The sequence below is a fragment of the Hyperolius riggenbachi genome, chromosome 9 (assembly GCF_040937935.1).
Source record: "Hyperolius riggenbachi isolate aHypRig1 chromosome 9, aHypRig1.pri, whole genome shotgun sequence".
Classification (NCBI taxonomy): Eukaryota; Metazoa; Chordata; class Amphibia; order Anura; family Hyperoliidae; genus Hyperolius; species Hyperolius riggenbachi.
The window spans coordinates 231,006,300-231,022,604 of NC_090654.1; the positions used below are offsets into that span (position 1 = coordinate 231,006,300).

The 16,305-nt window shown below is 41.8% G+C and overlaps 1 protein-coding gene across 3 annotated transcripts in view; it reads left to right on the top strand.

Annotated features, from left to right (window-relative positions):
- Positions 1 to 16,305, top strand: part of TMEM62 (transmembrane protein 62) — a 71,907-nt gene that overhangs the window by 10,171 nt on the left and 45,431 nt on the right. The window contains exons 2-4 of one of the 3 annotated variants that reach the window (XM_068254149.1): positions 3,846 to 3,957; positions 7,058 to 7,195; positions 10,852 to 10,897. In XM_068254149.1, coding sequence (XP_068110250.1) covers positions 3,846 to 3,957; positions 7,058 to 7,195; positions 10,852 to 10,897 — 296 coding nt within the window. Of the gene's footprint in view, positions 1 to 3,845; positions 3,958 to 7,030; positions 7,196 to 10,851; positions 10,898 to 16,305 lie in introns of those variants that run through there. The other 2 variants (XM_068254151.1, XM_068254150.1) reach the window with 2 other exon arrangements.

A 16,305-nucleotide genomic window follows, 5' to 3' on the forward strand; every position in this document is an offset into this window, starting at 1 on the left:
CAGGGTTTATGTGATCCTCCCTTTGAACCTCTGGAAGAGAGTTCAGATAAGCATCTATCTCTTAAAACGGCGTTTCTCTTAGCCATAACATCAGCTAGAAGAGTGGGAGAATTACAGGCTTTGTCAATCTTAGAGCCATACTGTACGATATCAGATGACAGAATTACGTTTAGATTGGATCCGGCTTTTCTACCAAAAGTTGTATCAAAGTTTCACAGGTCTCAAGAAATATTCCTTCCTTCCTTCTGCAATACACCATCAAATCAAAAGGAAGAAAGACTGCATCATCTAGACGTCAGACGATGTGTTCTAGAATACTTACAGCGTACGAGTTCTTGGAGACATTCAAATGCCCTGTTAGTGTTGTTTGCAGGCAAGTTTCGAGGTAAACAGGCTTCTAAGACAACCATAGCCAGATGGATAAAGCAGGCTATTTCCTTGGCTTATTGTCAACAGGGGAAAGAACTTCCAGCAAGATTGAAGGCTCATTCAACCAGAGCAGTATCAACTTCATGGGCAGAGAGGGCAGGAGCGTCAGTTGAGCAAATCTGCAAGGCAGCCACCTGGTCAAGTCACAATACTTTTGTGAGACACTATAGACTTGATGTATTGTCTAGTGCTGATTTAGGTTTCGGCAGAAAAGTTTTACAGGCTGTAGTCCCTCCCTAAATATTATCTTGTATATCATCTCAGGGTTGCTGTCCTGAGACGTTCTGGGAAAGACCAAAATTCGTTACGGTAATTTCTTTTCCAGAAGTCGGAAGGACAGCACCCTTATTGCCCACCGCTGTTTCTTATTAAATTTATTTTGAAGCATCATTATGTGTGGAGTCTTTTTGTACCAACTGAGGGGGTAAGGACATGAGAGGGTTTATATATGTTCTACTACCTAACCAATTATGCAAATCTTTTTATCTAGTTCCTGTCCAGTGTGTAGTGGATGGAGACAAGTCTCAGGGTTGCTGTCCTTCCGACTTCTGGAAAAGAAATTACCGTAAGTAATTTTGGTCTTTCTGGGGCCTCTGGTTCCCTTTAAAGGATACCTGTAGCCATCATAAAAATTTACATACCTAAGAAGAAGGCACGCTCTGGGTCCCCTAGAGCTTTCCAGATCTTCTCTGCATACAGAGTATGGTGCACTTGCATTTGGAAGTAATCAGGGGATCCAAATATTTCCGAAGCCTTTTCAAGGAGACCCGAAGACGCAGGCGGTGGGAAATATGAATGGGGGTCTGAAAGTGGAACGAGGGGAGACAGAGAGGACCAGGAAGGCTCTATAGGATCCAATGCCTTTCCTCTTCTTGGGTGAGTATGTAACTTTTGTATGTGGCTACAGTTATCCTTCAAAGGCACATACCTCTGTTGCCAACTTGTGTAGAAGAAAAGTGACTTCAGGTTACCAATAATTGTCCTTGAAGTTATTTTCTTCAGAGAAGAGTCTGTTTTAAAGTAGCCAAACACATAAAGACCCATAAATAACACAAATGTCCCATTCTGTATGTGCAAAATATCACATCTGCACATTCCATTCTCACAAAACCTTTGAGTGTAAATAAAGAGAACTGGTATTTTAGGAAGTGTGATTTGTGGCCATTTAGTTATTGAATTATTACAGTGGGATGCAAAAGTTTGGGCAACCTTGTTAATCGTCACGATTTTGCTGTATAAATCGTTGGTTGTTACGATAAAAAAATGTCAGTTAAATATATCATATAGGACACACACAGTGATATTTAAGAAGTGAAATGAAGTTTATTGGATTTACAGAAAGTGTGCAATAATTGTTTAAACAAAATTAAGCATGTGCGAAAATTTGGGCACCACAAAAAAGAAGGCGCACGGAGCCTCGGAAGAAGCTTGTAAAAGCGAAACGGTCGTCAGGCGGACCGCTGCTCCCACATTGCCCCACGGCAAGCACAACATTAGGGTATGTCAATTTATCAGTTTATGGATATGTACAGTGACGGACTGATTTGTCAAAGTGCTGTTGATTAAATATATTTGAAGAAAAGAAGCCCTGTATGTAGTGCTGGATACTTTGTTTCTCTAACTTTGCAGTAATAATATATGTTCTACAAATCCTGAGCACACTGGAGGCAGATACCCTATCACCATTACCCTGGAGGTGCCCCCCTCCTACTTGAAATCGCAGTGCCAGTTACTTTTATCTCTTTGTAAATACAGAAATCAATATTTAGTGGATCCTTCTTTTACAGAAATTACAGCCTCTAAACACTTCCTGTAGGTTCCAATGAGAGTCTAGATTCTGGTTGAAGGTATTTTGGACAATTGCTCTTTACAAAACATCTCTAGTTCATTCAGCTTTGATGGCTTCCAAGCATGGACAGCTCTCTTTAACTCACACCACAGATTTTCACTTATATTCAGGTCTGGGGACTGAGAAGGCCATTCCAGAACGTTGTATTTGTTCCTCTGCATGAATGCCTTAGTGGATGTTGAGCAGTGTTTAGGGTCGTTTTTCTTGTTGAAAGATCCAGCCCGGTGCATCTTCAGCTTTGTTACTGATTCCTGGACATTGATTTCCAGAATTTCCTGATACTGAGTGGAATCCATGCGTCCCTCAACTTTGACAAGATTCCCAGTCCCTGCACTGGCCACACAGCCCCACAGCATGATGGAACCACCACCTTCTTTTACTGTAGTTAGCAGGTGTTTTTCTTGGAATGCTGTGTTGTTTTTCCTCCATGCATAATGCCCCTTGTAATGCCCAAATAACTTAATTTTAGTTTCATCTGTCCACAGCACCTTTATTCCAAAATGAAGTTGGCTTGTCCAAATGTGCTTTAGCATACCTCAAGCGGCTCTGTTTGTGCTGTGGGCGGAGAAAAGTCTTTGTCTGCATCACTCTCGCATACAGCATCTCCTTGTGTAAAGTGCGCCGAATGGTTGAACGATGCACAGTGACTACATCTGCAGCAAGATGATGTTGTAGGTCTTTGGTGCTGGTCTGTGGTTTGACTCTGACTGTTCTCACCATTCGTCGCTTCTCTTTATCTGAGATTTTTCTTGGTCTGCCACTTCTAGCCTTAACTTGAATTGAGCCTGTGGTCTTTCATTTCCTCAATATGTTCCTAACTGTGGAAACAGACATCTGAAATCTCTGAGACAGCTTTCTGTATCCTTCCCCTAAAAACCATGATGGTGAACAATCTTTGTCTTCAGGCCATTTGAGAGTTGTTTTGAGACCCTCATGCTGCTACTCTTCCGAGAAAATTAAAAGAGTAGGGAAACTTACAATTGATCGCTTTAAATACTCTTTCTCATAATTGGATTGTCTGTGTATGTAGGTCAAGCCAATTTGAGTTTAAATAATTAGTTCTAAAGGTTTTGGAATCAATAAAATGACAACAGTGCCCAAATTTATGCACCTGCCTAATTTTGTTTAAACAATTATTGCGCACTTTCTGTAAATCCAATAAACCTCATTTCACTTCTCAAATATCACTGTGTGTGTTTCCTATATGATATATTTAACTGACATTTTTTATCGTAACAACCAACGTTTTATACAGGAAAATCATGACAATTAACAAGGTTGCCCAAACTTTAGCATCCCACTGTATTTTACTTCACACCAGGCTATACAAAGCATATTAATTCTGACATCTGTTACACAGAAATTATGAAAGGTGAGTACTCCCTTTTAGGAACAACTTTGTTGTAAGCGCAGTTAATGTGAAATTGCATGAAGAACTGACGTATCATGCTTTTTGTATACAATTCTAGTGGAAGGCCCAGGGCGAGGGCAGCAAGTTCCATTTTATATTTTCCATTCTAAGCTGTAATTTAATGAAATAACAGATCTGTTCCTTGCTTCTGTACAGGTGACAGATATCCACATAAGCAAGTTTCTGGATACTGAAAGAGTATCAGAATTTGAAGCATTTTGTACTGAAAGCCTCCCAGCCATTGGGCCTTCACTTGTGCTAGTGACAGGTGAGAGAGAATACTTTATCAATAAACCTCCTTTTGGCCAAATACTTGTTTAAAGAGGCTCTGTAGTGATATATACTAACATGTAGTAAATTATTCAGGATGCTCACTTTTACGTTAATTATCCTGATTACAGCCTTAGAAACACTTCCTATATCTATATGTTGCTGTGTATTGGTATGTAGCTTTGCCCTCCCAGTGATGTCACTGCATAGGTTCTTCAGCTATGTGGAATTCTCCTAGAGTAATCTGAGAGATATTTTTCTGCTGGCTTTGGAACACATAGTATACAAACATTTCACATAGTAAAGATGTCACCATCCGTGATAAATTTCATAATGTAAATCAGAAAGAGGAAGGATTTTGCAATGGACAAACACTGACTTAATAATTTGAAAAGTAATATTTTAAAAATAAACATTTCATTAATTGCTTAATTAATTATTTTCAGTACAGTTCCTCTTTAAAGTGAACCTTTAGGAAAACATAGTGCCCCTGCCCCCCAGCGGTGTTTGGTCTGTGGTATCCATGTAACCAAATGAACAATTGGTATTGGCGTCAAATGTTTCTGTAGCACACATACATATTTGTGTCACTCAGGCTGGACCTGCCTCACAAGTTTATCACTAACTGCTGTGTGTTTGTCTGACACAATGCTAGTATGTATATTGTATTACCATACTGATTGTCTAACAATGCAGTGGCATGATGTTCAGTCCTTCTTGGCTTTTTTTTTTTTTTACACATGTTGGCCCTTAAAGTGAATGGGAACTGCATTTTAAAAAAATGAGACAGATACTTAGCCAAGGAAAGGGAAGGCTCTGGGTCCTATAGAGCCTTCCGGCTCCTCTCCTGGTCCCCTCGTTCCAGTGCTGGCTCGCCCGGTAGCAGACTAAATTAGTCAAATACTGCTTTATCAGGCCGAAGGAGGCTTCAGAAGTCTTCAGTGAGCCCGAGTGCTCCTGAAGAAGGGCGGCCCTGTACTGCGCCTGCGCAAGCACGCTCTCTTGCACGCTCACGTGTGTGCAGTATGGAGCCGCACGTCTTTGGGAGGACACGGCTCACGAAGACTTCCAAATACCCTTTCGGCGGGGGTTTGAAACGGGGTGGAGCCAGCACAGGATAGAGAGCACCGAGAGAGGAGACAGAAGGCTCTATATGACCCAGAGCCTTATCCCTTGTGATAAAGTACTATCATAATTGTTTTGAGTATTTACTTGCTTCCTGGTGGCATGTTATTGACACATTTGAAAATATCTCCTAGGAGAAAACTCAGGAGGAAAAGTTAATTGCATATGAGCTGCTGTGTTTAGTTCTTAAATGAAAACTACAGTTCAAACTCCTGGTTTTCAGCTTAATCCCTAACTACTTGTAACGTAACACTGCTCCAGTGGTATTAGCCTGAGAGAGTGTGTGAACTAGATATCATCAATGAAAACCTAATAATTCTAAGTTGATGCAAATGTTACCATCTTATTGATCATCCCTAGAGACCACACACTGCAGAAGGAAACTGTCTGAGAAAGGCTCCGGAGGTTGGAAGACTTTTTACATGCTTTACAGTAACACTCTTCTCCATATTCTGAATCATTTGAGAGCAGTTGGAATTTTTTGAAAATTCTACTTTTTTATTGTAAAATTGCAATAAATATAGATTGGCAAGTCATTCAACATCATTAACCAGTTCCTGCCCTATGACATGAAAATAAGTCACTGCACTCTCATCCCTAGAAAATCCTAGATAACACTATTTATTTCTGAGCTGATAAAATGTCTATGGAGTTGAAAAGGAACACATTGTGTATTTTTTCATTTATTTCCTTATTTTCATTTTAAAATGCATAGGAAATAAAGTAATCACTCACTAAAAACAAATATTGTCCAGAAAAAAAATCTATAGATCATTTAGTTGTGATAATTATTGATAACGTTCTTGCTAAAGTAATCAGAGCTGAACTGTGAAAACGACCTCAGTAGGGAAGTGTTTAAAAATGATCTTTCCATTTCAATTTGTTCCTAATTAAGGATTTACAAAACAAGACAGTAAGTTCATATTGCAGCCACATGCAGAGTACTCTATTTGGCATACTGTTGCAGAGAGACTGCCCTGGAAACTCCCACATTGCTGCAGGAGTATTTAGCTAACCAGTGCAGGTGTCTTTGTTATTTATTTGAGACATTAGGAGTAATCCATTGACTGGTATCAAACTCTGACACTTAAAGTGGACCCAAATTAAAAATACAAGATTTCAGAAATAAAATCTATTTTCTAAATTATAATAATAAATAGCAGCCTTTTTTCAGTTGCATGATGACAAATATAAAATATTTTACATTTATTGGAGGAACCCCTCCCTTCCTTTCATATTGCCGGGACAGAATCCGGCAGACTGGTGGAGGAGATTAAAAAAAAAAAAAACACAAGCTGCTACTGATGATGTCACAGGGGAGGTGACCTCAGCTTGTGTGAGATTTCACAAAGATGACGCCCCTCTGAGGGAGGGTAGCTGATGACAAACACACCCATGATCTAAAACCTCCTACTAAGCTCAGAAGTAATGGCTGCCACCTGTATAACCCTAGTTAAGAAAAGAGAAGGGTGAAAAGCATGCACTGAAATGGGAAATGCTCATAGCTTTGAAGGAGTGTTTATTTATCTTTGTATGTGTCAGAGTGGTGCAACTAAATATTTTGAATTAGAAAAATGTTTGGTTTGGGTCCGCTTTAAGGCCCTTTTCTCACCAGGGTGGTGCAGTATTTTTACAGCACCCCACCGCCAGGCAATGAAAGTCTATGGTGCAATGCCTGTTGTACTCGGCGAATAAACGGATTCTGATTCTGAAGTGACACACGCATCCCTGTCGCCGTTTTACAGTGTGAAACCGGCCGTGCGAGTTTCAGTTAGACTCAACAGACTGAGTTTTTATATGTATTTAAAAAACCCAAATAGAGCATGCTTAAATAATGAGGCTGTTAATCCTTGCAATATGTAGTACTGAACTGAAAGCTCTGTTTTACTCAACTTAAGTGGCACTAAACTTTTAAGCAATTTTAGATTTTCAACTTCTGCATGTAGAAAGCTGAGGTTTGAACTTGTTTCCAGGGGATATAACTGATGCCAAAACCAGAGATAAGATGGGATCTGACCAGTTTGAGGAAGAATGGCAGACTTATCGATCTGTCCTGATGAAGTCGCAGATCTTGCAGAAAACAAAGTGGATTGACATTCGTGGAAATCATGGTAGGAAGCAGATCATTTATTTATAGCTCTACTGTATGCAAAAAACCCCCCCAAAAAAACCAGGGCTGGCTCTGAGAGTTCGCTCATTGCGTTCATTGTTTACTGCTCCCCGCTGGCTGCTTATTTCTGTTGGTAATGGTGTTTGCGGCTTCCTATTCCTCATATATGTATGTATGTATGTATGTGTGTGTGTGTGTGTGTGTGTGTGTGTGTGTGTGTGTGTGTGTGTGTGTGTGTGTGTGTGTGTATATATGTATATATATATGTATATGTATGTGTATATGTTCTCATATGAAGAACTACCTAAAGTAACTAAAGTATCAATTGAAAATTCTATTACATAGCAGAGGCGTAGCTAGGATTTTCAGCTCCCAGGGACAAAGACGGTTTTTGTGCCCCCCTGTAGACAAAAAATGGGCATGGCTACACAGCAGAATGTTGGAGTGGTCATGGGTGGAGCCAAATGTACAAATGTTATTTAGATAACCAGATGTGCCCCACTAGTCAGATTTGCCCCCATTAGATAGCCAGATGTTGCCCATTAGTCAGACTGCCCCCATTAGGTAGCCAGATGTGCCCTTGCTTTTCTCTCACCCTCCCTCCCTCCACCTCTGCAGAGGAGTGCAGATTTAACAGAAGACTCACTGGCTCGGACATTCCAGCGATGACGTCATCTCTCCTCTAGAGCGCGTCCAGCATTCTCTCCTTGGTAACAGCCTCGTCATGTGACAAGATACACCGCTGTTACTAAGGAGTGGTTGCTGGACGCGCTCTAGAGGAGAGATGACGTCATCGCTGGAATGTCCGAGCCAGTGAGTCTTCTGCACTCCTCTGCAGAGGTGGAGGGAGAGAGAGAGAGAGAAGTGGTGATAAGTTTGTACAAGAGAGATTGTCATCGATGGGCACTTTTACTCCCAGTAGACTAACACTAGGTGCTTCGCGGAGGTGATATCAATGAATTACAATTTTTTCTGCTTGATGTTTGAACCATTCAGATGCAGTTGTTGAAGATTTGGATTGGCCCATTTTCAACAGTAACAAAATTAGCATTCTACCGAAACAAATCGGCATCTCAGAGATCATGTCTACTGCATAGAATTAGTGAAAGTAGCCTGATACTAGGTACACACCATACGATTTTGTGTTAGATAGATGGTTCAAGAGATAATTTCCGACATGTCCGATCTTATTTTCGATCGTTTTTCTGATCGACTTCTCATAGAAGTGAATGGAAATAGATAAGAAAAGATAACAGAATCGAATTGGAAATCGATCGGAAAATCGAATCGGAAATCGATCAGACGAAAAATTGACCGAAAAAACACATCGTGTCTACCCAGCATAAGAGGGAGAGGATACTACTACTTACAGAAAATAGTAGGTGTGGCAAGTGATACAGGGCATTATCGAGCTCGTCAGAACTAGCCCTTGTTTTTGGTTTCTCTATTATTTTTTTAGTAGTTAAAGCGTTAACTTTTTTTTGAAAAAAAGAAAAAAAAATGAATTAAAGCCCAGCTCCAATATTTTTTTTTTTTTTAAGTTTCAAAGATTTTCATTAAGTTTTCAAAAAGATAACAGGACTAGGTAGGCCACAAGACTGCTCAGCTCCAAGATATATATATTTTTTGGGATGTGGCAGAAAGTAGTGACAAACTTCTTGAATTTCCTATTTCTGTCCGTGTACCCACTGCAGAAATTCCTCCTAATTTTTAATCTTTAGGACAACTTTTCAGCTTTAAAGAGAACGCGAGCGTGTGGCAGGGTGGCAGATGGGACACAGAGGCATGTTCTCTGCCTCATGACATGCTCTGTGTCCCCCCACCACCGCTCTCTGACCCCCCCCCCCTCCACGCTATAACCCCCAGAAATTAGCGACAATATTTGTCGTTATCTCGGAGGATAATGGGAGGAGAGGGATTCCCTGCTCAAAATGCCCAGTAGGCGCTTCCTGCAGGCTTTCCAGAGCTGCCATTAAGCAGCTCTTTCTCCCTCCCTGCACACTGGGAGAGAGATCTCTCTCCTTCCAGTGTCGTGACCTACAGGACACTGAAAGTGGGTCAGTGCGGGCCTCAGGAGTAGTGGAGAGCAGCTGGCATGGTGGCTACCTGATCCACCCAGCCCCCCGGATCAGGTAGCTTAGGTTTTTTTTTTAATTATATGAGCCCACCTTGGGCTCTCTTTAAAGAGAAACAGTGAGCAAACCCCCCCCCCCCCCCCCCTCAAAACCCCCCATGTCCTCCTCAACCCCACTGCTGCTCGTCAGAATTTTCTTCTTCGCAGCCACGCTCCCATCCATGTTTAAGCATGGAGGTGTCGGTACGGCCCACACCTCAGCAGTAGCACAAAGGTGAAAGCCTAGGTCTTGTTAAAGATGATCAGCAGGTTCCAGCGCTGGATCAGTGCGGTTGAGGAGGATGAAGTAAGTGTACATTAATATTAAAATTGATAGTTGGGGGGGAGATTGATCGAATCCAGCAACTGGAAGATCTGACTTCCACGCTGCATGGGAAAGATGAACAATAGTGGAAAACTTGGTTTGGCTGGTTTGAATTTAAGGAGTCAACTCTATATGCCGAGTGGGGGGGGGGGGGTTGTTATGTACTTACCTGGCATACATGGTTATGGTTGGATTGGTCCTAGCTCCTGCGTGAGTGTTCACCACCACCACCCCACCCCCTGACCTCTCTTTTCTCTGAACTTTCCCTGTGTTTTCTACCTGTCAAGCGGGGTCCCAGTCGATTTTACTGGGGTCTGTTTTGGGTCCTCTTACTTCGGGCCTCCAGGTGTATGTTCCCTATGTTTCCTCATGAGCACTGAGCCATTAAGTCCGGCTAAAGGACCACTCCAACGAAAAAAGTAAGCAGTTAAAATCAGTCAGAACCAACAGGTTTTGGATTAGTTCATTTCCTCATGGGGGATTCTCAGCGTGTTTTTATTTTATTTTTTTCAAAAGCATTTCCTGAAGTGAGTAGGAAGGCTGGCTGGTATCTTACTAATTTAGTAGCTAAACTGCCATTCGAGAAATGCTTTAGAGAACAAAGAAAATCCTGAGAATCTCCAATGAGGAGATGAACTAGTACGAAACTTGTTGGTTCTGTGAGATCTTAACTGCTTCCTTTTTTCCGCTGGAGTGGTCGTTTAACTTTGCTATGACAACCCCACTTTAGTTATTAACCTTTGTCCTGTAGGAATACTTATGTTTTACTGGGTAGCGCTGGTTAGCTACCTGACTAATATGTTATTATTGCATATTCAACAAGGATAACTTCTTGTGTTTTTATTTCTCCTGATTACTTTTTGTATTAATTACTGTCAAAAAATCTCTATTGTACAAATATTTTTTTATTTAAAAATTGATAGTTGGGAATTCTGACTCTTCCACATGCAACAAAAAATTTTTTTGCTATGTCATTGGACATTTGGAGGAATTTCCCCATTTCCTGTCTGGAAATTCTCATAGATAGGAATAAAGCACCGTCATCAAAATCCAAAAGAGGCTCAAAATCCTTACTCCAGAAAAAAAAAAAAAAAGCATTTATGTAGTGGAGTTGGGCTTTAATGTGAAGCAGCTATCTATAGCAACATTATAGCTATAGCTCCTTAATCTTGTGTGCATTTAACGTCTTGACTGATACATTTCTTTTTCTTCAATGCAGATGCATTTAACATTATACATCTGAGCAGCAGCAATAACTACTACAGGTACAGATCCTGAAAATGAAAGTTTGGGGTGATGTGGGGTAGAATAAAATGTCATACTGTATATATTTTTTTTACAGACAAGTAACGTTTCTAACAGTGTCTGGTAGGAAGCCGCCATGAATGATTTGGTGTCTATTTAGTGTTGGCCTCCATTACCAGAAGCGTTAGTGGGAATGTACTGATCTAAAATTAGAAATCCTCCCCTCAGTACCAAAACTAACCTGTGATTAAAAAAAGTGATTCTTGCCTTCCCCAACAGATTCCATTTGGTCTCTGCTGCTCTCTTTTCAGAGTTCTTTGTCAACATGTTTGTCTATTACCTTTGTGGAGATTCCACAGTGTTCTCTTCTAAGGGCCCTTCTACACTTTATGCACTTAGATTCGCTTTTTGAAGCGCATGCCTTTTGACGATCGTGGTGCCCTGTACAGAATTAATCAATCTGTTTTTGGCCCAATTGCAATCGTAGTGCAAATGAATGGGAGCCTGTGCAAATCCCATGGCAAACATAGTGCTATTCAGTACGCTATGTTGCCTTCTATTAAAAAAAATCCTGGGTTTTTTTGGGAGCGGGGGGAGGGGAGATGGAGACACTTGTTGTATGTAGACTTTACCATTGAACGGGGTGACATGGGACCTAGAAACATAATTGAGCAGTGGGTACCGGATGAGCATTTAGAGCGATTTGCGATATGAAAAGCGTTTTTGTGTTGTTGGGTTTTGTTTTTTTTTGTTTTTTGTTTTTGTCTTTTTACTTCCTGATGTAAGTCAGGAAGTGAACTCTTTGCCCCAGAAATGAATAAATACAAAAATACAATAAATACATTGTATTTATTCATTGAAAGTGCTCAGGAAATCGCTTTTTTTAAAAGCTCTTTTTCAAGCACTTAGTGATTTCCCTATCCTTTCTATTGCATCGCAAATGCTCAGAAAATGGTGCAGGAGCCACGTTTGCGATTGGATAGAAAGCTCATCGCTCATGTGAGAACACCCACATAAGTTAATATTGTACTAGTGCTTTAGCGCTAGACCTAAAAAAAAAAAAAAAAAAAAATGGCCCCTAATGTGAACAAGCCCTTATTCTGCATTAGGAGTAAGGAGGAGCAGGGCATAGCTGGCAGCCAGGGAACAGCAGAGGTAAGTGATGAGCTGTGGGGAAGTCAACATGGTGTCCTTACTAGTATCATGCCCCAAATCCAACAGCACTCCGGCTCTTGCTTATGCCCTGGGTAACTCATTTCCAAGGCTTTAATTCTTCCAGAATGTATTGCTTACTTTAAAGCCTTAAAGGACAACTGAAGTGAGAGGCAGATGGAGGCTGTCATATTTATTTCATTTTAAAGTGTAACTGCAATAAATGACATCTCGGGTACCATACATACCTGGGACTTTTTTTAAAGGGAACCTAAACTGAGAAGGATATGGATTTTACCTTTTAAAATAATTCCAGTTGCCTGGCAGCCCTGCTGATCCTGTGTCTCTAATACTTTTAGCCACAGCCCCACAACAAGCATGCAGATCAGGTGCTCTGACGGAAGTCAGACTGGATTAGCTGCATGCTTGTTTCAGGTGTGCAAGTCTGCTACTACTGCAGCCATAAAGATAAGCAGGATGCCAGGCAACTGGTATTTTTTGAAAGGAAACATCCATATCCCTCTCAGTTTAGGTTCCCTTTAAGCCCCCTTGAGGCCGCACAGTCCCTTGCTGTCTCACTGGGTGGCTCCTGTCCCCCCAATATTGCCAGAAAGCCTGGACGAGTCGCACTTTGTCACACATGGTCGGCCCAACCAGGCGTTATGCCCTCCACACTCCAGCGGCTGGGACCTTTCTATGCTTTCGCACTACTACGTTCCCAGGGTCAGGAGCACGCCTGGCCGGGCAGCACATACGCTACAAAGTGTTACGCGGACAGGCTTTCGGGCAGTATTGTGGGGGACAGGAACCACCCTGTGAGGCAGAAAGGGACTGTGCGGCCTCAAGGGGGCTGTAGGAAGCCCCAGGTAAGTATAGAACCTGAGATGGCCTTCATTTCAGGTTCACTTTATGTCATACCAGTTGCCTGGCAGTCCTGCTGATCTTCTGCCTCTAATACTTAAAGCCATAGACCCTGAACAAGCATGCAGCAGATCAGGTGTTTCTGACATTGTCAGATCTGACAAGATTAGCTTCATGCTTGTTTCTGGTGAGTTCCAGAAACTACTGCAGCCAAATAGATCAGCGGGGCTGTCAGGCAACTGGTATTGTTTAAAAGGAGATAAATATGGCAGCCTCCATATACTTCTCACTTCAGTTATCCTTTAAGCATGTTGTGGATAGCTCGTTGGTCACCACTGTGTATATACAGTATAATCTCATTATAATGAACTCTGGTATAGTAAACATTTTGGTATAGTAAATGACCTCTTCAGGCCCTGGCCAATCTCCATTATAAGTCTATGGGAGCAACGCCTGGTATAGTAAACCCTGATACAATAAAACTTCTGTTATAGTAAACATGTTTTTTGGCCCCTATGTGATGCTGACTTGATATAGTAAAAAGTGGGTGGTGCATGCATCATAGATCAGTGTGAAACCCATGGTCGCTGCCAGTGTCGGACTGGGAGGTGGAAAAACTGAGGAAATACACCTGCTGGCCAAGCAGCAGAAACCCTGTGTTATCGCTCCCAATAGAAACCTGCAGCAGGTCTTCACTGTGAGCAGCAGCACCTGATTACTGCTGCTTGGCCAGCAAGTGTATTTCCTCAGCTTTTCCAGCTCCCAGTCCAACACTAGTCGCTGCTCTTTTTTTTTTTTTTTGTATGGTTGCAAGTGAGCTGATGCCTGATAACATTTGTAAAACAAGAGGAATGGCACGGGTGCTGGATATACAGTACTGTACAAATAAGTAGCCTGGGGAAAATAATAATGTGAATGTAAACAAAAGAGGATGCAGGGTTACCACTTCCACGTTACAATCAATGATAAAAGTATCGTCACAGTGCTCCACACTCCCGGGTATCTCTTCCCTTGTTAGAGATGACGCTCCTGGTAGTGTGTGGAGGGCAGTACAAGCTACTTTCACTTGTAGTGCTGATCAGAGCAAGCCTACTCTCTGCAAATCTAATTAGAGTGGAGAGGAGAGTGCTAAGTCCTGCCCATGGAGGTATCTGAGCCACTCACATTACAGATGCGAGTGGCTTATCATATCATGATTGGCTTATCATGATTGGCTGCAGTTTGGAGAGGCCTCATAATTGGCTCAAGTGTGAGCAAAAATTTTTGCAGGACTCGTGCTGCAAGTTCCACCCGCAGAAGTATCAGAGCCACTCACAGGAAGCTAGTGGCTGCCTCTATTCAGTGACGGCTGCAATTTTTAAGGAGCCCTGGATACTGTACTGCGTACATTTGAAATAGCCGCAAGTTAAAATAGGCGCGAATATCGGCAAACTTAAATTTCAATTGTAATGGCAATAGCCATTTTTTTCCCTTTTTCTTTCAACGCTCCTTCTCCTTTACATTAAATCACGGTTATAAATGGACTTTATGTGCTCCTCATGTGTGGCTATGAGCACTTAAAAATCATTAGAAATTACACCACCTATATCATTTCCTGTAAAAAACCTCCTTTTGCGGCTTTAGCAAAAATAGCATACAAGTAGCAGACATATTTTGTTTAATTCTAGCGGCTATAGTAAATGTTGATTTCAAAGTCTCCATAATCTTTGCATCGTGTTAACATGTATTTACATATATAGGGGTACTTTTAACATTTATTTCTTACAGGAAAAGCAGCTATAGGGATCACTGCTATTTATAGTGTATGCAAAAGTAAAATATACAAATAAAACCATTAATACATGGTGAACCTGAAGTTGAAAATTTACAGTAAAAATACCATTTAAAGTTAAACATGTTGAAAGGGGTGGCCAGTGTGCGGGAGGAGGGTAGCGTAAAATTCGTTCCTCTGAAGAAGGAGAAGTATTGGAGACATGCGGAGGAGGTGAGGCAGCAGCGGGAAACCGTGGCAGATGCTGCAGGAGATGGGGCAGCAGCACCGTGGAGGAAGAGATGTTGGAGGAAATGTACACAGAGCAGGGGGACGGGGACAGCATGGATTGCGGCACCAGTGAAGAGTCTCCTTCGAGTGTCGCTTCCCCTGAGGGTCACCCCAGCATCTCAGTAACAGAACCCCGGGAGGAAGGAGAGAAGCCGCTCATTAGCTGGGATCCCTGGAAACAGTGTAGTCCAGTTACTGTTAAATACCGTTAGAAAGAATTGCATTGCCGGTCATTAACGGGGTTCTTTCGCGAAAAAAGTAGGCAGTTAAAAAATGTGACAGATGACAGGTTTTGGGCCAGTCCATAGGGGGATTCTCAGGACTTTCTTTGTTTTCAACAGCATTTCCTGAACAGCAGTTTAACTGCCAAAATAGCAAGATACCAGCCGGATGCTTTGAAAATTAGGATAAAGATATGCCATTCCCACAGAGAACAGCACAGTGGGTGTGCTTGCAGCAAATGCACCTTGTATCAGATCAAAGGATCACCTCAGAGGAACACATGAATTACCTTTTACCTGCATTTAACTGCTGATCAATTAACAGCTAATCTATAGTAATTAACTTATTTATTGCATTATTCACAAATTGCATGATTGAAGGGCATCCTGACATGTAAACAAGAGTTTACAAAAATAACTAGCTGGTTTGGAGATGAAGTTAAACATTAACTGAAGCTAAGAAGTTCAGAGCTGAACAGGAGATAACTAAGGTGCAGGGGAGAGCTCACCATGAGAAATAACATTGGAGCTGACCAGGAGAGAACAGGAGATAACTAAGATGCAGGAGAGAGCTCACCATGAGAAATAACATTGGAGCTGACCAGGAGAGAACAGGAGATAACTAAGATGCAGGAGAGAGCTCACCATGAGAAATAACATCGGAGCTGACCAGGAGAAAACAGGAGATAACTAAGGTGCAGGGGAGAGCTCACCATGAGAAATAACATCTGAGCTGACCAGGAGAGAACAGGAGATAACTAAGGTGCAGGAGAGAGCTCATCATGAGAAATAACATCGGAGCTGACCAGGAGAGAACAGGAGATAACTAAGGTGCAGGAGAGAGCTCACCATGAGAAATAACATCGGAGCTGATCAGGAGAGAACAGGAGATAACTAATATAAGGGAAGACGCCGAGAGCCCAGTATAGTGTAGTATGTACTGTAAATTGGGTATGGAAGGTAAGTATAGGTAGGTTATACTCACAAACAAGGGTTACCGTCCAGGTAACCACTATGAAGGCAGGTGAGGAGATTAGACCTGTCCCCACTCAGGATTAAGAAGTCGCTCTCTGTAGATCGGGAAAAAAGAAGAATTCCCCTCCACCAGGGGTGGAAACAACTGCAAAAGTAGTACAGAGGCGCCAACAGGGTA